The sequence below is a fragment of the Hippoglossus hippoglossus genome, chromosome 6 (genome assembly GCF_009819705.1).
Source record: "Hippoglossus hippoglossus isolate fHipHip1 chromosome 6, fHipHip1.pri, whole genome shotgun sequence".
Lineage (NCBI taxonomy): Eukaryota > Metazoa > Chordata > Actinopteri > Pleuronectiformes > Pleuronectidae > Hippoglossus > Hippoglossus hippoglossus.
This window is the reverse complement of record NC_047156.1, coordinates 21528659-21556573: the sequence shown is the minus strand read 5'-3', so window position 1 is coordinate 21556573 and position 27915 is coordinate 21528659. Positions and strand designations below refer to the sequence as shown.

Genomic DNA, 27915 nt, shown 5'->3' with positions numbered 1-27915 from the left:
AATGAGGTGCATTACAGGTGATTACATCTGTTAGATATATACGGAGAAGTAGCCCACTCACATGCTCTGCTCTTGTTATCATCTAAATGCAAATTGGGTTTAATAAGGATTTTGTCTGTCGATCTGCTGAAGTTCTGTGCCAACTTGTGGGAACAGCAGAATGAAATAAAGCTATACAATGTGGCTCTCCATCTTTCTTTACTCACTCTGTTTATTTTTCAGCCTCCCATAAGCATACTTCCCAATTTCTCTGTTTTATCATATTCTTCCTTTCTAAATTCTTCTGAAGATTGTAGTGCTTTCTGTCTATGAGGCCTCCTCGAGGTTCAGCAAATACGTCCAGACGTCATTTTTGCTAATCTCTATCAACGGCTATCTGCATATGAATGCAGATAAATTAAAAAGCCAATGCATTTTGGTCAGTGTGTTCCACTTCCTCTGCTCTCCACATGGACTGTTTACCTGCAGTACCAAAGTCTGCTAAAACGTGATTGGTCAAACAAGAAACAGAAACCAGAAGGCTACAAATTCAATATATTCACATGTAGAATCTGTTTATAGTGATTATGTCTAAATAACACCCAAGGCCCTTGTTAACTAGTATCTTCCCATCCTGGTTCAAATAACACATTTGGATCTTAGGGAGGACACAGTGGCAGCCTAAGTTAAACTTCCCCACCCAGGATTTATCCTGCACTGTGGTAACCAAGCCCAACAATTTTATCTTAAACGTTAGAATCTAAAAGCGACTAAAGTTCCTTGAGGTGAAGTAATGGCTGTCAGCCAGATTAGAGGTGTTTAGACTTTGAGTAAAAGTGTCTGTGAACAGCTAATCTAAACAGTTCCGTCATCTCTGCATCTGTAAAGCCTCTGTTTAGGAAAAACTGCGACAGATGGCTGGAAGCAACGTCTCATTTTTTACCAGCAAGGTGAAATTTGGTGTGGCCATCATAGATTACACTGTTGGATTTCGCTGTTGCCACATGTGTACACATCACATCTGCCAAAGTTATGTACAGTAAACATTGGCTTAGGTCAGAGGATGCATGTTGCCACGACGTCTCCTCGGGCTCACTGACAGTGCACCGAGTGGCCACTGTCAGTGAATGATCTGGCAGGGACGCAGGGGTTTTGTTTCCCCATAGGGCAATTTTGTCACCACATGTTTAAAGCGTTACTACAGATGTGGCATGAGCGCTTTGGCCCAACAAAACCAGTGTTTACCTTTAATGTGTATTCCTATGTTTAAGCCTTATGGGCCATGTGTAGACAGGAATGACTGAATAAAGAAGCTGGAGCTCGTTGTTTGCCACTTTCATCTTTGGACCAGCTGAACAAATCTGGTGGGCAGAATTTAAAGTGTGTTGCTGGTTCCTTCTTCTTCATGGGTGCTAGGGAGCTCTCGAGCAAATACCTTGCCCTCCATCATACTGTTCACTTCTAGGTATGTGTATGTCTTTGTGGTGTAGGGCGTTCCTGGAAAAAGCCATTCACGCTCAGTTAATCTACTCTGTTTAAAGAAAGGACAAATCCTCACATCAGACAACAGTCCCTTCTTAGTGTCTTTTCAAATAATCATTACTATTTTGACTTTTAAGACATATGCACAAGGGATATTCTCCATCTTGTCCTATGTTCTAAAATTAGTCATACATTTCATCTGTAGGTTATGGTTAACAAGTCACTCTCCTGACAAAAGTAAACTAATACAAAACTCAAACATAAATCATTAATAAAAACCATTAAATGTATCAGTTATATCTGCTCAGAATCAGAGTGTGGTAAAAAGTAGAGAGAGTCTTTTTCAAGTTCCAATCTCCAGGGACTTCTCCTCATGTCTACTACCAGCTACCAGCATTTTCCACTGAAACCAGTTCTATCCATCTTCAAGTCAGTTCCTCAATAATGAAACCAAACCTTCCAATTTGTGGGGAAATGAAATGGACTTATAATGTGGCGCTAGAACAGTGGAGTGCTGTTCAAGCTGTTACGCAGTGTTCCCGGGCTTTCCATGCTCGGCACTGTTTATTTTGGGCAGTAAATGGTGGGCAAAGACAGAGTGAGAGTAGAATAGAGGGGCAGGAAAAGGTGTTGGTGGGAGGGCTGGGGTGGGGTTGCTGCTCTCAACTTCTGCTGAATGAGAGTTGAGCTGGAGTGCCAGGGTAGACTGGGTGGAGCAGGGCGGGCCTCCTCAACGGTAGCCTGGTGGAAAACGGTTGTGCGAATGGCGCGAGACATTGTGGGCTGACTCAGCCGGTAGACCGAGGAGGAATTACCGTCGGGGTTGTTAGACGCCTAACTCATGGTGGTGTGTGTGTGTGTGTGTATGTGTGATGAGTGCATGGCTAAGTTTATGTTTGCACCATGTACTTCTCTTTGTGGGTGTGTGCACTGGCATGGTTTAGATTACGCTGGTTAATGGAAGGGTTGAGCAAGCATCTGGATAAAGCATTTATTTTAAAAAGCATAGTTCAGTGGAGTGAAGCAGGAGAGAAGTGTCTCCAGGGTTTGGGGTGAGGGGGTGAGCTGAAGGAGGTGGTGGAGGTTCTGGTGGGGGGGCAGTCTGAGCTGAACAGGGTCAGTCTGGTAGTGTGTGCGTTCAGCTGGTTCTCATTATGGGGCTAATGTGACACTCTGATCTTAAACACAGAATGACTTTGCAGACCCTAGTTAAAGCCGGATATGGGTTTTGAGAGGCCCCTTCACTGCAGCTTCTGTATCACAGTTGTAGTCCTTGGACTGGGGGCCTCATTTACAGAGAGGGCCTCCATATCTGATTTGGTCATGAAAGAGTGTGTAGTTATGTAGCTTGAAAGTGGTGTGAAATCCACTCGTGCCTCCAGGCATTAGATCAATGTGAGGTTTAAATAAGGTGAGAAACATATTTAATGCTCAATATTTATGCAGAGTTTTAAACTGAATTCAACATCAACCAAGGCTGGGAAGTAATGTGAACTATAGGCTAATCTATGCTGCCTTTTTACTTACGAGAAGAGATACTCCAGTTTCAACCAATGCAACCATCGCCGCCCACATGGTTTTGTGAGTCATTTACTTTGGCATGGTTGTGAGGCAATACATCCAAGAGAGGGCAGCACAGAGTCAAGAGTACCTGACAACATACATTGGTTTGGTGCAGGACTGGTGATAATGTATCGATTAAAAAACGATTGTCCCTGTGCCCCGGCGCAGTGACATCACATAGATGCCTGTGGTGTTTTACCAACTTGCAAAGCCTTTCCTCAAAAAGTTCGGCCATAGTTGACATTTCTTCCTCATGTCCTAACATTGTCTCACTTAACCTATTGGCTACAACGCGCCGACAATTTACAGCGGTGTTACTCTGTTTCGTCTTTATCCGTAAAATTTCAGAAACTGTACGAATATGGACGAAATAAACGGGCAGTACAGAGAGAAGGCTCCATCTGTTTCCATGAGCCTTATGGGAGTATCGAAAGGTGTCCGATGTTCTGAACGCTTACCTTGGAATAATGCTAATGCAAGGTGTTGGTCTGGCTATTGGGAGCAATTTGGGGTTTATTGTCCGGTTTATGAACATTCTGACTCGGCAACCAGACACTACAGAGTGAACCACTGATCTTAATGGACATCCTGCTGAAACCAAAAATTATGTCGAAAAACCTTTTTAGAGTGAGCTACCAAAAAAAGTGTAGTTTTGTCGTCCGCTCCAAGTATCGAGTATCACATCAGCACAAGTATAAAAATATTTTATTCACAACTTTGGCTGTAAAAATCTACAAATCTTTAAGCATCTTTAACAAAGTGGGACCCGAGCGAGCGATAAAGACAAAAAGGAGATAAAACAAAAATAGAGAGCATCAGTAAATTTATTAGACCTGTCTAGGAACCCCTGCAGCAGCCAAGCCCAACTTAAACACAATCTCTATCAAGTGTTCCCCTGCACCGGACCCCAGCTGAGGGAGGTTTCTCAGAGTCCGAGTCCTAAATCTCTTCCCTTGTGTTGACGTTTAAGTGGAATGATTTATGACAGTGAATTGCTACTCAGCAAAGTGTTTTCCAGCCCACTGCAAAGCCAATGTCATGCTGATAATTAGTGGTGGAGTGACTGATGCCTGCACTCGTATTCGTAACAACAGATCATAAGGGCACTGTGAGTGAACGCTAAACGGAGCTGTTGATACGTCAGAAATCGGTGTTAACGGTGAATGAATCTGGCCTGGTCACAATCAGAGTAAAAGAAATTGAATTATACGTTTTCAATAGCCCAGCTAAAAAACTTGTGATGAGACAAAACCATAGCACTGTCAAGTGCTCTCTGCTCATTTATACTTAAAGTCATGACAGTTCTAATCAGTGCCAGACATTCTCAAGAGTGTGCAACATCATAACCAGTTGTATCTAAGAAGGAAACAATAAATTCAACCGAATAACTGCTGGGAACAATTTTTAAAAAGTGCAGTATTTTGACATAAAGTGATGTGCCCGGTATTGAAGAGGAGTATTTCGATCACGACACAGAGACAGTGGCTGAATCAAGAATGTGTGACTCTTCATTTCAAAGCTGGAAAACCTCAACCTCAGAACTAAAGAAGTGATCTGCTCCACTGAAAATCTATCTTTTGACCATCAAATATTTATGCTCTTCTCAATATGAGAAGATCAATACCACTTTTATGTTGGTACAATACGTATGGAGCTGGAGCCTGGAGGCGTTTAGCTTAGCTTGCTACGCTCTTCACCCGGAAAAAAGTAGAGCGTGTAAGCCCAATTTCTTGAACATATTTTTGAACTTTTTCTCTTTCCCCCTGTTACCTGTCTTTATGCTAAGCTAGCCCAGCTAATTGCTTTAAGCTGTAAGGAGCTGGAGTCCAGCATTAGTTCAGACATGAAAGCAGTCAGTCATCTCATTGAACTCTTGGTAGCAAATAAGTGAATTTCCGAGCATTCTCAATCTAAGCCATAAATGTCAAGCAGCAATTCATCATCCTGGATCTCTTCTGCACAGATCCAACAATTTGTGCCCAAACCGGAAAGACATAGAAATATTATACGTGATCCAGATTCATCTATCCTTTAAAAGCTGTGACCCAGACCTGTGCAGGACTTAGAAACACTGGACCCAAATGCCACAATACACAAAGAGGCGATCAGCAGCCATTTGCCATCTGATTGCATCAACAAGTTAACATGAATTCACAGGGAGTCGAATCAAACTTTGTGATTTTTCCTAATGTAATGTTAGCAGCCTTCTCCCCTGTGCCCGGCCTTGATGCAAATTAATCCAATCTCCAAGAAAGTTATCAAATACACCCAAATATTCTGTAATACCTCGCTCACTGATTGGTAATAGAACCGGTCTGAACCACAGGTCCCAGGTCAGGCCTCAGGTCCTACAGTTTAGGTGTATCCGTGAAGAACACTAGTTTAAAATGATAAACAAACTGTAAAATGATGCAAATAGAACACAGCATCTGCAGTATAGATGAATAAATATGTATTTACATATAACACATTGGAATTGCCCAAGGATGCAGAAGCACAGGATTTTGCTCATATTGCCTGAAAGTCTAAAGTTTAAAGATGTTTAAGTTGCCAGTACTAACGTTGGATAACTTGATCAAGATGCTTCCTGCATGTATCGGCTACAAGGTTTAAGCAGTATTTCATCATACTTTTAAACATACCTTCAAATGATTCATGAACGCCATCCTGCAGTTTCTTCTCTCTTCTCTTCCCTTGCCTTTTTGTTGCCATTCTTTTAAAAATTGTCACAGCTGTGTTAACATCATGCTTCCAGGCAGATGCAAACCATGGGGGAGATAGAGCACCATAATTCATTTTATTATTTAGAGCACTGTATATGATCTTATGTATATGATCTTTTACTGCCTATAGTGGTCTAAAATCTGCCTATTGTAGTTGTGCTTCATCTTTAATTTAAATAGTTCATCATTATGATTTATGGTTTTTGGACACCCCACTGCACATCATGCACTTGTACTTGGCAGGGGAACCGCTTATAATCGGAATGTAAGCAGGAAAGTCATAAAAAGATATAAGCTATACATGACAGAACAGAAAATGTGCACATCTGGGAAATTGGAATGGGCTGTTTTACTGAACTGCATCCTAGTAAAATTAGGGGATGATGTTGATGATGATGATGATGATGATGATGATGATGATGATCACCACTAATTAAAACTACAGCTTTACCAATTAATAGGAGCTGTCACACTTAAAATTGGTGGCCTGAAATAACCAACACTACAATAATTTAGTTTCGTCACCCATGCTAATCAGTGCACATAACAACAGGACACAGAACCTCTGTGCTCTTACGCTTTGTGTTGACATTGTAAATATTAGAGGCTTAAGTGGCTGCACTTAACTGCCTGCTAATTTCCGGCTGCTCTTACTTTGGGCCATCCGTGCTGTAGAAATGGAACAAAGCCAGATCAGTCTACCCAGTCATGCATCACATGCTGTGCTCTCAGTTTATTCTCTAACCTTTAGTAGCCTCTGCAGGATAATTAAAAAATCCGTCATTGACCTTAAATTTGATTTCAAAATAAGATGCAGTGTAAAGGGGCAAAAGCACAGCAACAATTTTTGTTCTGCAAGATGAGAAATTAATCAAGTCTTAGCCTTAAAAGTATGGACTCTATTAGGTTGCTATTGCTATTTGACTTACTGTCCTCTGTCCTCTGGTCTCTCCCTTGACATGCTGCTCTACCTACTTTTCACATGGTGAGATCTCACACAGGAATTCATTACCGGTATGTTAAAATGTCCTTCAGCCCAGTCTATAAACAGTGCTGCTTGAGCTGAGGGAAAACAGAGAAAGTCACAGCTAAACGTGTAAAGAATCACTTGTTAGAACATTTCTTGCATGGCATCAGTGTATGGCAAAAGAAAGTGTGCGCGTGTGTGTGTTAGTGAGTTTAGAGGGGGTCAGATGGTGTGAGCAGGGATATAGGTTGAAATGGAACCAGGGGGGGGTTGGTCCTCTGATGTCACAGGGGAGATTATTTTAACAGGACCCACCCACTGGGACCTTGGCGGTTGATGGCTTCCGTAGCTCGGCTGGGCTGACAGAGGCACGCTTTGTACGAGCGGCTCATAAACTACAGCAGAGTCCTGAGTCACCACAATGCTTCTGTTCATGGCTGTGTTTGTCTTACAATTTTGTTAGGTGAGTGAGATCATCAGTCCCAAGTCATTATGACCGGCGAGTTCTCTTAGTTGAGCGCCATGAGCCAACAAGCTGAATTCGTCACACGCCGTATTCGGCAGGAGTAGTGAGTTGTATGGAAAGACATTTGCCCCTGTAGCTGAAGCCTGACGTTGAAAATTGGAGAACGTGCAGTTGTGTAGTTTTGCAAAAGCTCAAATTCGCTGGTTCCATGAAATACAGTACAGCACAGTGAACATGGACCTGAAATGCAGCCAAGATTTGATGGAAATATTTTCACTGGCAACCGTACAAGGGTGTACAGACGGTTAAGACGAATTTATGGAGAGTTTCTGAAGTATAAATCAGGACTTTTCTTCCCCCAACCGATTTGATTGGATTGGAAGCTAAACTCCTATAACCTGATCCCTTTTCCTCAGTTTTTTCTCTCGTCAGTCTGTCTGTGTCTTTTTGTATCTACAAATGTCATTAGCCCTGCAACAATCCCTCTCATTTCCTTTCTTTCGTCGTCCATCCATCCAAAAAAACAGGCTCTTTTCATTCACTTTGTGTGGAAACACAGCCTTTCAGAACCGCGCTCATTAACGGCACAAACCCAGACAACACTGAGTCCTTCACATCCTTCCTTTCCCTCCCTTTTCTCACAGGTCCATTTTCCTTTTAGATGCTGAAATTACATTACACTGCCATTCTCCTTTCACGGGGAAAGGTCATAATTTCTCGCTGCTGCCGCCACCCCTTGTCTGTTGTGTAAGTGAGAGTTTTACAGAGAGAGAACCTGACAAGTTTTAATTATTGCCAGAGTGGGGGCAACCCGCTGTGGCTCCACAAGCCCATTTTCTTTGTATTGTGTTGCTTCACTCTGGCTAGCATTGGAATGACTCAGATGCAGAAGTAGATGGGGATTTGAAAGGGGGCTAAAAAGATGCTATGTATGCTTTTACACTGACATAGCCCTGGTCTGAGAAATGGCTCCATTAAGCCTGTAAAAGTGTGTCCCTGGGGACTTCTGAGAAGTCAGTGGGGAAGGAGGGGGTCCTTATAAAGCAGTGCTGTCAAGGTATGTAGAGTTGTGGCTCTGCTCTCTGCTGTTTAACAGTGCTGGAGTTAGCAGTATTTTTTTACTGCTGCGTACAAAGTCTGGTCTGTAAACATGAACACTTCCTTTTAAGAGCAGCTCGCGTGCTGTAATTAGTGTGGGAATATCAATTGTTGAAAAGACGCTTATCCATTGTTCATAGTAGCGTAGGTGGTTGGTCATTCACATTTACATTGATCTGAATTTACACACAGTTGATTAGCAAATACTAACTGAATGGGCAATGTTTACAGCTAAATGGTTTTCCAATAGTTAGAATTGAACGACACACTCTACAGTATGGTAGCCACTGGCCACAAGAATGATCTGGCAACTTTGTCTAATATACACCGTGACTATTAATTTGTACATAGATTGTGTTCAGTGGAAGCATTTACTCATGTTCATTCAAAGCAGGAAGGTCAGATGGAAGTGGAAAGGGCGGATGGTGGGCAGGCGTAAAGCCAAGGATTCATGGTTTTGTTTAGGTACATCATTTAAATCTGAGGAAACTTGATTTTCACGCCCCATCTTGTAAGTCAAGTCACTACAAGACATATAAATATTAAAGCTAAGGTTGGTATGTTGTTTCTGAAACACCTTTTATTTTATGGTTTGAAATCCTCTTCAAGTCCCGGTAGCCATCAATAAATCAAAAAAACTAAAAAGTAACCATCTGTGGCCCTCGCCGAATGAAATGATTGGCTGGCGTACCTGTTTGTAACTGGTTGATCTGCCAGCCTACACGCTAGGGGTGAGTACCGTTCACATTTGACGGTACATGGAATTCAGTATATGTATCCAAAAGTATTTTGTTTTTGTACTTTACTCCCTCTGTATAACAAAAAAATGTCTGACCTTCACCAGGAGGAGGCGTGATCACTTTAAAAGGTTTCCGCTTTGACCACAATGTTACTGAAACAATCTCACATACTGTTTGCTGATTACTTAAGCATGCTAGTTACAGGCGGTAAAGCACTTCGAGTGGACATCAAGACTAGAAAAGTGCTATATGAATACAGACCATTTAGTTAGGCAGCCAGTGGCTCAGACTCGCGTCACATTAGTACAAATGGTAGGTTGACGTCATATTACACACAGTGAGAAAAGCCCCGTTTTCAACCAAGGGTTTTTCCTGCATAGAGAATTACGAGTTAAGTTTCAAAATTCAAAATTCTAGTACAGTGGAAAACCACTTATAGTAGTAGTAATTGTCCTGGGCCAAAGTCATCACTATAAGCGATTGATTACTATAAAAGAATTGTGTAGCTTCTGTATGATAGTCCCACAACTTGAGAGATAGGTAATGCCCCCCCCCCCCCCCCACACACACACACACACACACACTGACTTAATTGCTCACGTCTCTCTCTCTCTCTCTCTCTCTCTCTCTCTCTCTCTCTCTCTCTCTCTCTCTCTCATGATCAATACTTTTCTTTAATAAGTCAAATCTTTCTTCATAGCTGCACATTCATTCATAATTCAGCTCGTCTCTCACGCTGACACACACACACACACACACACACAAACAGTGTAATCGGACATGTGTAAACTGGGAGTGGATGGGATGTATTGGTTTCATTTTTTCAAAGTGAAAACAGCCCACATGCTCATCAAGGTAATAACCAAGTTGCCACATGGTAAATACAATTACACCCTAAAAAGCTCTCCAATTCTATCCATGGCTAACAACACCCTATCCTTTATATAATTATATCCAGAAGGCCTGTTGTAGTCGACATAGCCCAGCAAAGGAAACAAATGACCAACATAACCACTATTTATAGTGAAGCTAACCGTGGTTTAACCATGGGTTATGCCAGTAGGTGGTTTGTTTGGATTCCAGTCCATGTTTCCATGGTGAAATTGTAGTAGAGAAACACACAGTTGGTGTCTTTGCTTCTGTATAACATCAACAAGCAACTTTTAAAGAAGACGTCTATTATTTAGTATTGTGCGTTACTCTGTTTCTATTCACACTAACATCACTCACTAGACTAGATTTTAAATTTTACACCTCTTAAATAATGTAAACTGCAAGATATGTGATTTAAGTGTTTTCTTTAGTGAGACGTGCAGATACAGAAGTGAAACTCAGCATCCTAAAGGCTGGTCTGCCCAGCGCAGCTTCACACACACTAAAAATATGACTGAGGTGACTCTGACTCATCGGCACAGACGAGTCACAGGACACGAAGTCAAATGAATGTCTCCAATCTTCCTGCACTTGTGGTCAGTGCGTCTCTCTTCCCCATAGCATTTCCGGACATGTGTTGCTAGATTGAGACCTAAAGAGGCTGGAGAAGAGGAGGAGGAGGAAAGGGAAAGAAAGACAACAGGGTAATTCATTCTGTCGTCGATGAAAGAGAGGAAGACTCCGTTTCCTCAAAGCGTTATAAATACAAGCACAGTCAGTCATCAAATTATAGCCATCTGCACTGGCCCGAGACCAGGATTCTGCTTGACGCACAATAAAGCAGTGTGAGGAGGGGTGTGGTAGCTTCAGGGGATCAGAGACTGCCCTTTTAGATGGTTAAACCTCCACACACAGACTGACACCAACTATGGCAGCAGCTTCACAGCTCGAGATTACGCTCTTAAGAAGCAGGCATGATTCTTTACAGATAATGACGCCGTGTCAGCGAAATCACCTCCGCTAGATCCCATCTGCACCGCATCACAAGTCCCTGGAAGGTGGAGAATACAGCTAAGTGTAATGTTGAAGCAGGAAACACGAGGCTTGTGATTCACAGTCCTGTTTTCAATAGCCTCTCATGACTGATTTTCTTTCATCCAGTACGTGTGATTCCCTCTTTGCATACACCTGTAAGACAGTGTGAACACAGGAGCCATTTAAGTGAATGTGCAGAGACAAGATGAGTGTCACAAAGCAGCAGCAGCATATTGAAAATGTGCTTTTTCCAACATGAAGCCTTTTCTATTCTATACAGAGCTTTACACGGCTTAGCCGGGGAACTAATGAATTCCAGGTCCAGGTACACTGCCGCGCAAAGCCATTGTGTGTATCATTAGAAGATGTGCTCCTTTTTCCTCAAGGCAACAGCAGCTAGCTGAATTTGAACCAGAAAATCCCTGAGCAGAATTGTCTTGGCATCGCTCTCTCCTTCAGCTTTTTATCCCCATGCTCAGTGAACAATCCAGCAAAAGCTCAGGTTTAAGAACAATGAAGCTCACTGCGATTTTCTTTGTTAATGCAATTGCCTGTAAGAAAAGATTCTGTTCCCCTATTTTTCAGCCTCAGCCCGAAGGCCGCGAAGCAATTAGCATTAGTCTTTTCTTTGAAATATCTTACCAGAGATGGTGCCATTACAGCCCCATGCACAGTCACCAGCAGCGCAGAACAATAGCCTCTGAAAAGTGAATGATGTGCAACTGTGATCATTTAGTTTGACCCAGTATAATACAAGTAATATATACACGTTCTGCTTCATCCTCAATTTGATTTAACAAGAAGCATCTCATTGCTTCAGTTTTGCAACTTTTCTCTCATTTCTCTCAGGTCATTTGTTCCCTGTGATATTTATTTCTGCGAGCCACCAACATGGTGTTTCTGTGGCTGCAGTTTATAAACAAATGTCTGTGTATGTCTGGCCCCGTGCTGAGGCCGTTCATCACGGACTTTGTTCATAACAGAGAAGCCTTGAAACCAAAAGCCTCATAGCCTCATAGCCTCATAGTGAAATCACAAATGCACAGGCGCGATGATAAAAGCCCCGCGTTCATCCTTGTTGACATCAAAATGATTATCTTTGTCTACATTTCTCGTGCTTGTTGAAGATCTGCGATGGAAGGGTTGGCTTACAGGATGAGAAACCACAGGACAAATGTACCCTTCAGTGTTTTGACGTTGGCAGCGTGGCATTAATGCAGATGCAACACAGACACACTCTGCCCTTTGAAGCCTCACACACACACGCACACATTTGCTCTCACATGGACACCTTTCGAACAGACTCTCGAGAAAATGCTTTCTCCATTTATAGCTACTCGTTCATGGGAAAGTGGTCCCAAACTTTTGAACCTCTGTATGAATGTGAACATTTATTATCTTATTTTCTCCTCCTCTATTTTCTGACTCATGTCTTAGAGGTTATTTTGAGAGATTTATGCCGAGTGGCATCAAGCTGCCATGCTGGGCAACTGGACGCTGGTGTTGATTTTGAGGGAATATTTTGGCCTTCATAAACTCGTAGGAATGTTCTAAGTTTGACACAGCAGTGTCTCTCTCTGCGCCGTTATTCCAAATATTACAGACTGCCTTCTTTGCTGCTTTCCAATGGGTTTCTGTGTCTTGAACTGCTACCCCAAAGAGGGTGAGTGGGTGGCAAATGGAAAGCCCCCTTTCTATATCCCTTGGATAGGGCTGTGGAAAACCCATGCCGAGGAAAGAGGGTCTTGGAAGTGGTCCAGTTTAATCTGGGAGCATGTGCACTCGGAAAAAATTTACTTCCTGTGGTTCACACTTTGTCGAGGGTGCCTGACAGCACAGTCCGAGGCAGGTGGCTGAATTTGCATACCATTGGAAATTAGACAGCTCAAGCCTGGGAAATCCTGCACCCCAAGTCTCTATATGCCCGGAAAACGTCCACAGGGGTAATGACTGATGTCTCAGTGAGAGAATCCCTTTGCGGCCAGGGGAGCTCCACTTTAACCAGAGGCAGCTGGAAGACACCTGATAATACAGACATGAGTCCTGAGCAAGTTGTACTGTAATGACACTCATCTCATTTGTTTCTCAAACGTCCATGTTAGATTTCACAGAGTTGCCAGTCAGCAGTTGTATAATGAGTTTATATCAAACACAGGTGTCTTTTGGTGTTGTCCCCAGGTAGAGAGCTGAATGGAGGACATTTTCAAATCAGGCAGTTTTAGTTTTTGCAATAGTGCCTTTCTCGTCTAAATGGCCCAAAAGGCAAAAGTGTGTGTGTGTTTTGCATCGTGTAAGATATTGTGAAAATCACAGATTTTTGCTGTTTTGATGTGGTAAAAGCATTGACTTCTGGGCAACCATGATACCTATTTCTGATAAACCTTTTCTCTTCACAGAGTCCTACTTTGGGGCCAGCCAGTGCAGTTTACACGTCATCCAAGATGTCTCCACTTTCCAACTGTCACTGCAGATTAAGACAAGTCGGAGGAGTGGGCTACTGCTCCTGGCTGCAGGGATGGAGGACTACCTATTTGTTGAGCTACAAAACGGGAAAATACAGGTGAGAGGTGAACAAACGGGTGTGGATTCTGTAATGTAGGCTGGACAGTCCCTAAAACTAAAAATATGGGACTTCGATTTTAGCTCAACTGATGGAGAGAGATCACAATGTCAATATTAGGGTTTTATTTTTCAACACTGTTCTTAAGAGAAACTACCTGAAGACAAAGAGACTTGAAAATTCCAAGAATAAAAGTAAAGGAGACTTATTATGATTTTTCAGTTTTTATCTTTCCCCTTGTATGTTAAATAGGTAGAACCGACTGGTCAATAGTCCGCCCGAAACTTTCACATGACATCGCAATGCACCACATTTGCATCATGCACGCCTAGTAGCCGGTCTGGCTCCCTAACAAAGCCAGATAAAGTGAGAGCATATTCCATTATTTCCTCAAACCTGGAAGCAGTTGACCAATCACAACAGAATGGGAGAGCTGGCCAATCAGAAGGGACTGGCCTTTATTGGTAGGGGGCTTTGAAGAGACCGATGGCTGAAAAGAGGCGATGCAGAAGCAATGTGAACATTAGAGCATGTAAACCTTTTCAAGTAATAAACCAGACTTAAATTATGAACCTGCATTTGAGCAGAATATGTCTCCTTTAAATAGAAGCTAAGAAGTGTTCACTAACTTTGACAATAGGAGGTAAGACAGCAGTTTCTTTTGTGCTAAACAGCTGCTTTCAAAAAACCAAGTTATAGCCCATATGGTGTTAGTTTACACACAGATGTCTTTTTCCTCCTGTCCCTTCATCTGTTTTTATCTGCAGAATATTTCCCTTTTTCCCTATAACTGACTGTGTACTGATTGTTTCATGGGAGTGATTAATATTGGATGTTATTGATGCGTGCTCTCCCTCCTGCATGTTCCATGTGGAGAGCCGAGTGTCTTCCTACTCGGCTCCTCACTGGACTCCTACAATGCACAAGCTTCATCTCCATTTTCTTGCAGCTGTAGGTTTTATAGTTCCCAATTATTCCAGCCTTCATCCCATCAGAGAGTATTTTTTTACACTAATTTACTGCAGCCTCCGGGCGCTTATGGGGCCCTGTGGTACATCATTACGTATTGACCCAGTGGCTGGGCATGGAGCGATTATGGATTTGATTACTGAAGTAGGTGTGTATTTAAGTCGTATATTAAATTTCCTTTTTTCCTTGTCTTAAGGCACGGATGAACTCGGGCTCTGGTGAGGTGATACTGTCCTCATCCCAAGGAGTACAGCTGAACAACCTCCTGGACCACAAAATCTCACTGACCCTGCAAGGTGGCAAACTCACCATGATAATTGATGAGCTCTTTCCAACATATGTTCCTGTGACCGACAATGGGGAACAGCTAAATATTGACTTGGGCATTTGGCTTGGAGGCACAGGAGACCTGGATGCTCCCTACCTCAGCAATGCCATTCCCCCTTTCCGGGGATGCATGACTGAGGTTAAATTTGAGTCTCATCAGTTTGATATTCTCAGCACAGCCTTTAAACAATGCCGCGACACAAAGGAGTCCTGCAGCAGTGAGTTTGAGGCTGGTGATGGCGAGGCAACAAGTTTCAGCACTCCTGATTCCTTTGTTTCTTTCCCCACCTGGAGCGGGGCTAGTGGCGCTCCGAGGGTCTTGGAGTTCCTAATGAAAACCACCATTGAGGATGCATTACTTGTTTTCCACCCTGGCAGAGACTCAGACTTCATTGCTATTGCTGTGATGAAAGGTTATCTCAAAGGTGTCCTGGACCTCGGCAGTGGCATGGAGGTACTGGAGAATACCCAGGTGCAGCTGGATGATGACCAGTGGCACAGAGTTAAGGTTCAGATCAGTCAGGATTCTTTTGTTATTAATGTAGATAGCCAGTCTTCCTCCCTCCCACTTGCCTCATCAGAACAACTGGACTTAGCAGGAAACCTGTATTTAGGAGGAATCCAGGGGAAAATGAAGGAAGTCTTTCGTGAAAGTGGGTCCTTGAATAGGGCAGAAGAGGAAATGACTGCTGAGTCCTTCATTGGTTGTTTGGGCGAAATCAAAGTAAATCAGAAGGACCGAAGCCTACAAGATGCTTTGGTGACGAAAGATGTTCACGTCAAATGCGAAGGAGACGACTATGACTACTCAAGTTATTATGATGTTGACGCAACTACAACTTCTCCCCCTGTCCGCATCCGATATGTCGACATGGACGAAACTGAACCACACTGCTACCCAACTGATGAAATGCCAGAGATATTCAGAAATGTAACAAAACTTCTTGATGTCACACCATTGCTTGTTCCTGAAGGTGGAGAAGTTTTTCTTGATATCAACAACCTAAGCCCTACATTTGACCTCAGTGTTGCAGGGATGCGTCAGTCAGACATTATCTTTACTCTCCAAAGTGATCCATGGTACGGCCTGGTTGATATGAACCTCAACACAAAACACACACAAAAGTTCACTCTACTGGATGTTGTTAATAAGAAAATTAAGTACATGCATGATGGAAATAATAGGCATGCAGATCAAATCCAAATAGAGGTGGTTACTCATAGTGATGGTTATCTTCCAGAATGTCTAAAAACTCCCCGTGATTATGTCCTCCCAGTTGAAATACTTCCTGTCAATGATATACCACAGCTTAGTGGAGGAGAAATCACCATCACTGAAAATGGCAGGACTCGTCTGAGCCCTAGCCTTATCAGAATTGTGGATTCTGACACCCGGTGTGACGAATTAGTAGTAACTGTGACCTCAGAGCCTTCCATGGAAGTTGGTTACCTTGAAAATGGTCAAAGGCCAGGAAGAAGCATCTCAGAATTCACATGCAGAGAATTGAAAGATGGACATATTTATTTTGTACATAGAGGGGGTAGTTCTGCTGGAATAACATTGGAAGTATCTGATGGACAGTCAGTAAGCCAGTCAACTACTTTAAAGTTGTCTGTAACACAGCCACATATGACTATTGTCACCAACACTGGCCTTCTCTTGCCTCAAGGAAGCAACTCGTCCATAGGTATCGAAACTCTGGCTGTTATCGCTCATCCTCGTAATGGAGATATCATGTATAACATTACACAACCTCTGCTATTTGGAGAACTACAGATTATGTCAAGTGATGGACTGTACAAGCAGGTTACAACTTTCCATCAGTCTGATCTGGATCAAAACCGCATAAGGTACGTCAGCACGGACTCAAGTGACCAGGAGGATATTGTTGTGGAGCGAATTCAGTTCGACACCCACTTGGGGCAGTTCTCCCTCTGGAACAACACCTTCTTAGTAAAGATCATGCCTGCACAAGTTAAAGTTTCTATCCTGGTTCCCTTGGAAATGGAGGCTGGTGAGGAGCAAACAATTGGACTCACGGAGCTTCAGGCTGAAGTGAAAGAGAAAAACCCAGATCCACAAACTGTAAAATACATCCTTGTCAAGCCCCCAACACTAGGAAGTCTCCTGATGTCAGATAAAGAGCTAGCTGAGGGTGATATGTTCACCCAGAAGGACATTATGGACAATACTATTAGTTACAGGGTCCGAGTGCAAAGAGCTGCAGATAGTATTGACCAATTTCAGTTTAGAGTTTTGGTTGAGGACCAATATTCTCCTCTATACACCTTCCCAATCAACATCCTTGCCAATGCAGATGCCCCTGTTCTGACCAATGAGAAGCTAGTTGTCTTGCAGGGTGCTGAGGAAACTCTGAACAAAAACTATCTTTGGATGCAGTCAGAGACTTCGACGGATTTTGTTTACCGCGTCTTACAAGGGCCAAAGAATGGACGACTGATAAGGGACTCCCCTGATGACCAGCCTAGATTTGAGGGGGCAATTCGAGTTTTCAGTAATGAAGACCTAAAACTTGACAGGCTTATTTACAAGCATGATGGCTCCGGAACAAGCAGTGATGAGTTCCATTTCTCAGCATTTGATCAAGGAGCAGAAAATTCAGAAGATCAGGAGGGAGTGAGTGGTGTTTTCAGATTATCAATTCAGACCAAGAACGAGCACGCTCCTGTGAGGGTCGTGGATAAAGTCTTCAACGTGGTCCGCTATGGTCAGCATCTGCTAACAACAGATGTGATCCAGTTCAAGGATGACGACTCGGGTTTCAATGACACCCAAATTGTCTACGCTCGTGAGGGAATCCTCTCAGGCAATATTGTTTCAGCGTCCAACCCATCACAGCCTCTTTTCCGTTTCACACAAGCTGACCTGCGAGACAAAAAGATTCTTTTCATTCACCATGGAGCCGATCGGGAACGCTTCTCACTCCAGGTGTCAGACGGCTACCACAAGACCACTGCGCTCCTAGACATCGAGGCTGGTGAGGCCTACCTACGAGTTGTGAACAACGCAATCATAGTCATCGACCATGGAAGCACCAAGACCCTTAACACCTCACTGCTGAGCGCTGACACCAACGTGGACATCCGAGATGACAGCGAGATCAAGTTCCAGATCACTTCACCACCAAGTGATGGCAGGATTATTGTGAGCGGGATTGAGGCTTCTACGTTCTCCCAGGAGGACCTCAAAAAAGGAGTTGTGTCATATGAGCATAATTATGAGAGTCTGAGGTCCAAGGACTCTTTCAGCTTCAGCGTCCAAGCACATGGTCACTCCGATGAGGGTACCTTCAGGATTAAAATATTCAAGCAAGGTTACCTCTCTGAGCCTGAGGTGATAACTAATGAGGTCATCATTTCCTATGAGGGAGAGCACACCATCATCAACCCGGATCATCTCAAGGTAATGTTTACTGGAGACCTTTGCACATAATCTAGAGCTCAAATATATTTTTCGCAACTTGTTTCAATGGACACAGTGAAGGAGAGATAGGAAATGGGGTCAGAGAATAAGGGACAGACTCACAATAAATGGTTGGCCGGTTCGACTCTTCATGCAACAATACAGCATTTGTTTCAATATAGTGTGGTGATAATAATGTTGCAGGACATCATCTTTGTCCTTTTGAAGTTTATTGTTTCTTTATATAAAAAAGAGCATTCACATGACTTGGGACCCTGTCTCTAATCTACATTGTAACCACATGAAAGCCGGGCTAAATATGAGTATGCAGTTGCTGCTTTTGATCTAGTTTATGTACTAAATTACAGTCTATTAAGTGTGGAAAACAGTGCACTGAGCATCCCCTGAGGAGCTTCCTGAAGCCCGCTGTAATTTACAAGATGAGTCTGTCTGCACTTCATTTTCAAAGCAATTAATGGGGTTTAAATTGTCGGCCCAATCATTAGACATCCCCTGTATGTAACTTGACTTTGAAAATAATGAGGAACATTTCTGAAAGTAAATCATCCCTTCACCCGAACTTGAATTTCACAACAGTGCGCACATCTTAAATCTGCAGCATTGACTGGAGAATAATCTAGACACCTGGTGCAAGTAGTATGATTGTCTGAACCACTGTCAAACACAAGCATGATTGCTAAACACTCCAAGGCCCCAGGCTCCCCAACATTTATTAAAATATCTCCAAGGTGGGGGGACTTTAAATCTGCCTGTGGGTGAATCTGTTACATGCTGCCAAAGGTCACATTGTCCTATTCAAGTTATACTGTCCTGTCTAACAACGTCCAAACTCCATATTAGCCTGTATATTATACTATAGTAGGAAGTTTACACGGTGTGTTCATGTTAACTATGCGCTATTATAGCATACAGCAAGTGAATGTAGTGCCCTGATATTCATGTACCATATTTAAAAACTTATTTTGATCTCAACTACTCACCTGTAAATTGCATTGCCATGATAAATCTGCCATGAACAGACAGACAGAAATATAAAGACCTGCCAAAATACCCCAAACCGCCCCGATGTTAGTTCCCCTCATGATGACACACACACACACATACACTCTCACACACACACACACACACACAGGTAAAAACAATAACAGCTATGCTGTCACAGCCAGTACACAATACACAAGGCACCTAAATCCATGTCAGTCTAACCACAGCTTTGAAGCACTGCTGCCAATTTCAGACGAAAACTGCTTTTCAAAAAATGAATTGGTCGATTCGATATGTTTTGCCAACTGTCGTCAGAGAAGTTGCACAACCCTCTGCTATTTTTGTTAGCTGAACGTATCATCTCCAATTTTGGTGAGTTTTCAGTGAGACTGATTGATTTGCTGTTCTTTTTATGAGTTCCCCTTAACTTCTTAGGCTAAACGAACAATTTAAAAATCCATGAAAATGATTCCATTCACAAAGCTGTAAACAGGGCTGTTTTCTCAGGAAAAGTTGTTAACGATCAACAGCAAATGTGTGTTTGCTGAGGTACTGTTATTTAATGAAGAAATGGTTTGTCGTAAAACACATTTCAACATTGTATGCTGCTCTAGATGGGGTTATTAACTCCTGTATATACATCTGCTAGTTCATCATTCTACATAAAACAGTTATGTATTTAGATTGTAACCATATTGTTTGTGTGTGCTTTTTGCACTTGTTTCTTTTAGGTGGAGCAAGCAGATATTCTCCCAACGGAAATGGTGTTCACTATTAAAGAACCTCCACGGTTCGGTCATGTGGTCAAGCTGACAAACAGTTCAGACAGCGCGGCCTCGCCTGTCCTCAACTACATCCACACCTTCAGTCAAGAGGACATTGATCAGGGACGCATTCTCTATGTGTCTGCATCCATTCAGGTTCGGTGCCATTTCATTTATTCTCTTGTATGAAATAAAATGTGGCAGCTTGTTCTCTTTTATATTCACACTGAGAGTAAAATCAGACTTAAGCACAACCTCCGCCTCTGATGGGTTTGAGGCACAAGGTTTATTTTTAGTATATCAATAACTTATTTGAACATCCTTTTCTTTCAGGGCAATGACGCCTTCACAGTGGACGTCAGCAACGGTTTTACCTCAGTGGAGGACTTACAGATCTCTGTGAACGTCGTCCCCCGGCTCATCCCCATCCAGACCTTCAACTTCACTGTGAAGGAAGGCCTCAGCAGAGTCATTAACGCAGAGACCATAAACATCTCACATCCCTTCTACAGCTCAGCCAACATAGACTTTGTGGTGGAAGAGCCGCCACAGCACGGGGACATCCGCTACCTGGATGGAGACGAGCTCTCTTACTTCACATGGGAGGAGGTACGTTGTTTCATTGAGGAAGGAATAAGGATATTGCAAATTCACTTATATGGTCTAAAACTGAAAATATCATCAAAAACCTATGAACAATCACATCTTCCTGCTTAATTTTTAACAATCAGGTGAAGTTTTATTGCTCAATAATATGATGCTATACTGCTGGTTGTGGTATGATTAGCAACAAATTAAAAGTACCTGCTGAGCGTAGCGTAGGAACTAATTTAACTATCAACTACATCATTATGGCTGAGTCTTGGTGAATCCATTTCAGGTGTCACTACAACAGTGATGCTGCTTCTGTAGGCTGCTTTGCTCATGTTGCAGGAGGCGGGGTCTTCTGTTACCGGCCTGCTCTGATAGGATCAATGAACCAGTTCACCTCTTGTTAATGATAACTTTAAAAAATATAACAATCAATGTGAACATGTAAAAGAGTGCATTGAAAAAATGGAGTGGAGTAGAAAAGTACAGATATTTGCTGATATATAAAGTGGAGTAAAAGTGAAAAGTAAGGGAAGTAAATATACTTAGTTACATCTCAGCACTGATATATCACTAGTGGAGCAAACAACAAGTAACTAAAAACGTGACACTGTCATGTTATCACTCTGGAAGTTGATATGATGGACATATGAGCAAATCATTGGCTAATTACACATCCAGCAGATACATAGCGAGAAATGAAGTGAAGTCTTCACTCTGTTGATTAAATATTTCAGTAAATGCTGCACTAGAGAAGTTCTACAGAGCTGGTTGATAATAACGATGTGTGGGTTTGTCACATGATCTATTATTGATGTGAAAATATTGATAACAGCCACTTTAAGGATTATGTTTTTCCTTTTGGTTTACGTCACTGTTTTCAAAGTTCCCCTCAAAATTCTGTCTTTTGGTTTTGCCATGCCTGCAATTATCAGATTGACTGGATGCTGAGTGAAATAAAACTATAAAACTTTTTACCAGCAAACAGTTGGTTGGACCAAATCGTTTGATGTGAACCACATGAATTGTCAAAGCCACTAAAAAACATTGGACTCTCTATCCCACATTTTAAGGATTAGATGCATTTGACTGATTTTCAAGGAGATTCCCATACCCGTCCCTCAAATTTCATCTGATTCATGTTTTTTTTAACACTCTGGGACAAAAACTTTCCCAGAAGACCCCAAACCTCATTTATCTATATTTTATCCCATTTAAGTAATCTAGGAAGTGTAACATCTGGTCATCAACTCTCATGACCAGATCTTGGTGGTTGTTCAAGAGGATTACCACAGCGCGGCGTCACTATGGAACTTTCCCCAGTCACTGCTCAGTGCTGTTTTGGATTTGTTGTGTTGCAGAGAGGGGAGGGAGGATGTGGGCACTGCTGCAGCACAGTTATCTGCTCTCCCTCCGTGTGGTTCAGAGGCCCCAGCTTTAGGAAAATATTAAAAATGCATGAGTAGTTACCAGTGGAAAAACCTCATGCATTCTGAGTGGACCACATAGTTTGGAGGAGCACACATGTCTGGACGCATATCGTATAGCTCCTGCATCGACACTGGTCTGCCGCTACTCCTCTCTACTTTGCTGATGCATTGTGGAAAAACTGACGATGCCTTTGGAGCGCCCCAAGCCAAAATAAACTGGCCCAGTATATTCCTATAATAATGTGTAAGTGCACACAAACCTCCCGCGCTTTGCCACTGCCAGACGCACTGTCGCTCAGAGATCCCAATGTACAACTTTAATCCGTCTAGAAGCTACATAGCAGGGATTGCGTTGGTAGTGGAAAGGCATAAATCCACATTATCATCTTCCATTATGGAAATGCCAGAGAAAAAAAGAATACTTGTTCTATGTGAAACATTGTCAGCTCCTGTACCACACCGAAGATTAAAGCTGAGTATATGTTTGCCGTCCCTGTCCTTGCAAACGGTGGGGCGTGCCAGAAATGACGGAATTTCCGCTGGTGTGTGGTGTCGTTTCAGCTGTTCAAGGACGTCCCAACTTTTTTTATTTGTGCGTTTAGCGCAACATCGATCGAGCCGGAGTCAAGAGTCTGTGAACAGATCCGTCTCTGTGTCTTTATGACCCCTCATTAATGAGGGAGTACAGAGATCCTGGAGGGAGATTGAGGAGATTGTTGATAAAGACGAGACTGCGAGAAGCTACGGGAAAAAACTCAGTGACTAGTTTGTCAGAGCAAAGAAGTGAGCTCCAGCCTGAAGCGGTGCTCAAGGAGGAAACAAGCCAATGCCAGCCCTTTTCTGTTTGTGCACTTTTTTTTCTTCTTTGTTTTTTTTCCGGCCGAGTGGTTGTGTTTTTCTTTGCAGCGACACGTATTGAATACGTCACCACACCTCAAAGGGGAGGATGAAAGGGAGAGGCGTCGACATCACAGTTGGTGCACACAATGAGCCTCATTCACCAAAATCTTCTTAAAGGGATAGTTCACAGAAAAATGAAAATTCACTCATTATCTACTCACCACTATGCCGATGGAGGGGTGAAGTGTTTGTCCACAAAACACTTTTGGAGTTTCAGGGGTAAACAGTGTTGCAGCCAAATCCAATACAATTGAAGTAAATGGTGACTGATTCTTCAAATGTAAAAAATCAACAGAAAAAAAACAGAAAATGCCTCCATACTGCTCCTGTGGTGTCATCAAAGTGTTCTTAAGCCAGTTGATCACCAGTTACTTCAATTGTATTGGATTTGGCTGCAAAGCTATTTACTCCTGAAACTCAAACACTTCACCACCCCTTCATCGGCATAGTGGTGGGTAGATAATGAGTGAATTTGCTTTTTTCGGTGAACCTCTAAGTTTTTTCTCAAATTTGTTCTTAAGAAAGTTCCTAAGAAGACTCTATGTCAAATTCATGATGTGTTCTTCGATGTGCATAGATTCTGTTCTTACATAAGATCAAATCCCAAATAAAAATACATTGGTGAATGTCAGAATTGTCGTAAAAACTGCGTACGTAGGTTTTAAGAAGAAATTTCTTCTTAAGAGCAGTTGGTGAATGAGGCCCAATGTCCAATCCATCAAGCATATCCAGAGATTAATGCCCAAGCTTGAGTTGGCCCAGCAATTACACCAGACCTTAATTGTTCCAAAGATAAAGTTGGGAGTGTGAGCACATTTCTGCAGTGTTTTCTCTTGTTACGTTTAATGCTATTGTAAGATTCATTTGGAGAGTCCCCCCCCCCCCCCCCCCCCCCCCCGAGAACTGGACTTACTAGTCATTTTGTGAGGGGGTTTGTACAGTGAACATTAACACGTTTGTAAAGTGACTCTATGTGCCATGTGGCCCAGATGTGTCACATCATTATTGAATCTGTGTCGGGCGGTGTACGGCATTTTTCTCTCACCACAATGCTGACTCTGATTTACTCTCTGAACGATTGCATTACGTACACGTTCAGAAACATATGCTGCGCTGAGTGGGATCCAACTTGAAGAAATACAGGAAATCTGACACAATTTGCTCTAATGCACCTTTACTTTCATCAGGTTCACTTCTCCAGCAGGTCTCCATTAGTTCTTCCATCTGTGGAAACCTATTAAAGTCCACACAGACGCCTTGTATTTAGCACAAAGCACAAAATGGTTTCGGAGCAAAGTGAACAAACATCTGTGGTTTGTTCCTCTAATTTCCCCCAAAATACAGTCGGTAAAGCATCAATCAATGATTTCACATTAATCACTAATGAAAGTACGATAAATCAGGCAGCTGGTATCAAATATCGACACACACACATCAGTCATTCTCTGAGTAAATCTGAAGGCCACATGTCCAACAACCACCCACTGTTTATTGTCCCAGCGAGCAGACTGATTGTCTCCCTGACTTTCCTCGATCAGTAATGATGAAGGGGCCTGTTATTCCACAATGATGCCCATCATATGGGATCAATTTGGCACTTCCTCTTCTCTGAAGCAGGTCCTCCCATCCCAGCAGACTTTCTTCTACAAGTTTCTAACTGTCCTTTGTGCAAAGAAGGACCCTGACTCTGTAAATTTGTCAAAAAGTATCATACGAAAAAAGGAAAGGTAGACAGATTATGAGATCCAGATAAGCCTGCAGCAGAGAGTAACAAGAACACAGGGTGCCGCTGGGCACTGAGTTTCTCCTTCTGTATGCAGAAAGTCCACAGTGTTGGCTTGTCCTGTGGCCACAGGTGTTGTTTTCCATCTAGCTCACTTGACACTGGGTGACTGATTCTATTGTGCATCTGGTTCCCCTCAAGGGTTCGTCCCACAGGGGAGAATCTCCTTGTTCCTGTGCTGCTGGCAGACTTTAAGACCTGATTATAGCCTGGACTTCCAACTCCACTTACAAAGAAAACAACAGATACAGTGTGTGAACTACAGACGGCATGAAATGGAGACCAGCTGATGTTTTTCTGACGTGCTTTTTAAAAATAAACAATCAAAGGATTGGTTTGACTCTGGGAAATACACTTCCCATAATGCAACAAAAAGAAGATACTCTCACTTCAAACTCAAAGACTTTCTGCTATGAATTTGTGCTTTTCAAGCCAAAGTGGCGATAGCAAGGTTCCCTTCTGTACAGATATTTTGGGGGCCTTTTTACCTTTATTGATAGGACAGTGTAAGTATGAAATGGGGAGAGAGAGCGAGGAAGACAAATGCAGCAAAGTGTCGGGTAGGAACCAAACTCAAGCACATATTTATGGAATGTAAGGTGCTCGCTCTACCAGGTTAGATGGTGTGTGCTTAGTTTAAGTCAAACTAAGAAATTAAAGTAAATTTCCCCCATAAATTTTAGCTGAAGTTACTCTTCCTGGAAATTCAAAAAAATGCCTTTAGAACACAGTGCTGGGAAGCAGGGGTTACATTTTTCCAAAATGTCGATTTAAAATAAATATTTGTAGTAATAAATGTGATATTAAAACCAGCATTAATATATGTCATCGTAGAAGAGACATGTAATTTAGTTCCCACATCAAAAAACACAGTTAAGTGTGCAGCATCTCTTTAAGCTCTGGAAGAAAATCTTGTCTTTAATTCTAGTTTCTTCCAATTGAGTTTCCTCCAGTTGTTGCAGGATGTGTGTTCTTTGGACGGAGGTGTTGAGAGACACAGACTCTGTCACTGTAAAATACTTTATTCCTTCTTTGAGGCTCACTCCGCCTTTCCCTATTCTGTGATGTTTCCTACCAGTGGAGTCTGCTTCCGCACTGAGTGACAACTGGATTCCTTTTTGTCTCCTCCAGGTGAAACTCGGACACATCTACTACATGCATGACAGCACCGAGAGCACAGAGGACAGTTTTACACTCTCTGCCTCGATCTATGAGATTGAGCGCCGCAGCCTCCCTGTCACCATCTCAGTGACTGTCATACCAGTCAATGACGAGCCGCCAAAACTGACGCGGAACACAGGCCTGGAGGTAATGTATCGCTGTTTGAGAGTGTGTTGGCTGTTACTTTGAGCCTTCCCTGAAGGAAAGGTTAATGCAGGAAAAAAAGTTTATACCTATAAAATGTAAAGAGTTAGTTTAATACTTGTTTTCTTTCTTTAGTACATTTCAGCTGATGAGACTTTATGCTGACTACATATGTTTTTTAGTGTGAAGGAGGAAGGACAAACGTGTGTGTGTTCTGCTTCTAATCACTGAGGATTTTATACTATAAAGATGATGTTTGGAGAAAACAACTTGCTTCCCTACAGCAACATTCCACTTTCAGCATGTATAGTTTTTCTTTCGATTATTGTTCACATATGTGCTCTGTGTCCTGCTGGAAAACAGAGCGGGTCTGACCGGCTGTAGACATTCCCACCTGCTCCAGACTTTGCATGACTGGTCTGATTCCCGAGACACAGAATATGAAAGAACATCAGATCAAAAACTACCTCTAGATCCAGATTGAAGCTTTGGTCTAAAGAGAATAAACAGCTTTAGTCTTGATTTGGTTCGATTTTTCTTTACAAAAACAAATGGGAATTTCATTATGCTTAGCTGCTGATTTGAATCCCATGAGACGTGAAGGGAAAAGACCCTCTGAGACCCTCTGGAATATTTTAGATTAGACTTTCAGGGGGTGAAACGTTGCCATCTTGATATCAGCCTGAGCTGCTCTGGGATCATAGTTTAAAGAATTAAAGAAATCTGAACTTTGGATGAACTCTTGAATTTACTGATAGTTCTTCACATCCATACTGGATAGTTTTCATCCACAGTTGCAGCCCACTGTCCAGAATCCAATACGCTGTGAGTATTAAATTCACTCCATGCTGCGAGCACGATAAACGCAGAGAATGTCTTTTACTCGGATGCTGAAGGATACTGACCCCACGGATGATGGCGCATGCTGCATCAGCACAGCAGTGGCCTCCACAGCTCTTTTTTTTTTGTTTTTATAAAGAGCCATAAAATACTTGTGAATTAGCATATTCTCAGCTCGTCAGCTCCAAAAAGTGGAAAGTAAATCGTGTGAGTCACATAAGTAGAAGAAGGCAGTGATTCACTGCTGTACCATGCAGCATCAGGCAGAACCTGGAGATGGACAGTATCTCTATGCATTTTACTGCCTTCCCAAATTTGGTCATGTGTATTCCACTGAAACAGAAGGAAACATATTATCATAGGATGCATACATCTCAATGTAGCTTTAAAAAAGTATTTTAGTTAATTTATTTAGCCTAATCTTTGTCTTATTTATGAACTAAAGCCGTGTATCACCATTATTTTCTTGGTTATCACAGTGGAATTCTATTAAAATAAAGTCAAAAGTATAAGGCTCTGATGAAAACAGAAGGAACATGTTTAATCTGTTAAGTTTTCCACTACTCGCATTATGTGTTTAGATTCTTGTGACATCAGAGTAATAAAGGAAAAGGATATATGCATGTGTGTGTTTGCAAAAAAACCGAAGGCAGCTTCAATAGCCTCTTTGTTGAATTGACTGTATACAAGCTTCACAGTGTGTTTGTACCAAGCTGTCAAAAAGATTCAAGTCAGTCATAAAAGGAGAAGTTGTGCTGGATCCGTGACGTAGATCATACTGTAAGAGCAGGGAGGCAGTTGGAAAAAGGCAGCAGTAATCAGCTCAGAGAGCTGGAAACCAAATGTGTCATTCAGCCTTCCCTGCTCTGCCTGTGGCTCCGCGTCTCCGTGGCAACCCGTATTTTTGGAAAACCAAGATGGTCGTCGAGAACCGCAGCTTTCTGGCAGAGGGAAAGCGGCGTCCAATCCCTGCGTCTCCTCTGCCGGGGCTGCGGAACGTAACATAATAATATGTGGATGTTGAACCCATGCACAGCCGGCGCTGGCCCAGCAGCACTTGGATTGATTTAAAGCAGGAAGTGTGTTTGTGT

General features: G+C 42.5%; 1 protein-coding gene across 2 annotated transcripts in view; it reads left to right on the top strand.

Moving 5' to 3' along the window:
• cspg4 (chondroitin sulfate proteoglycan 4) overlaps nucleotides 1-27915 on the top strand; it is a 79725-nt gene that overhangs the window by 24388 nt on the left and 27422 nt on the right. For both annotated transcript variants that reach the window (XR_004614196.1, XM_034588927.1), the window contains exons 2-6: nucleotides 13323-13486; nucleotides 14652-18206; nucleotides 19943-20131; nucleotides 20309-20584; nucleotides 25811-25987. Coding sequence is in view for 1 of the 2 variants with exons in the window: in XM_034588927.1 (XP_034444818.1) it covers nucleotides 13323-13486; nucleotides 14652-18206; nucleotides 19943-20131; nucleotides 20309-20584; nucleotides 25811-25987 (4361 nt within the window). In the remaining variant the exon portion in view is untranslated. The remainder of the gene's footprint in view (nucleotides 1-13322; nucleotides 13487-14651; nucleotides 18207-19942; nucleotides 20132-20308; nucleotides 20585-25810; nucleotides 25988-27915) is intronic.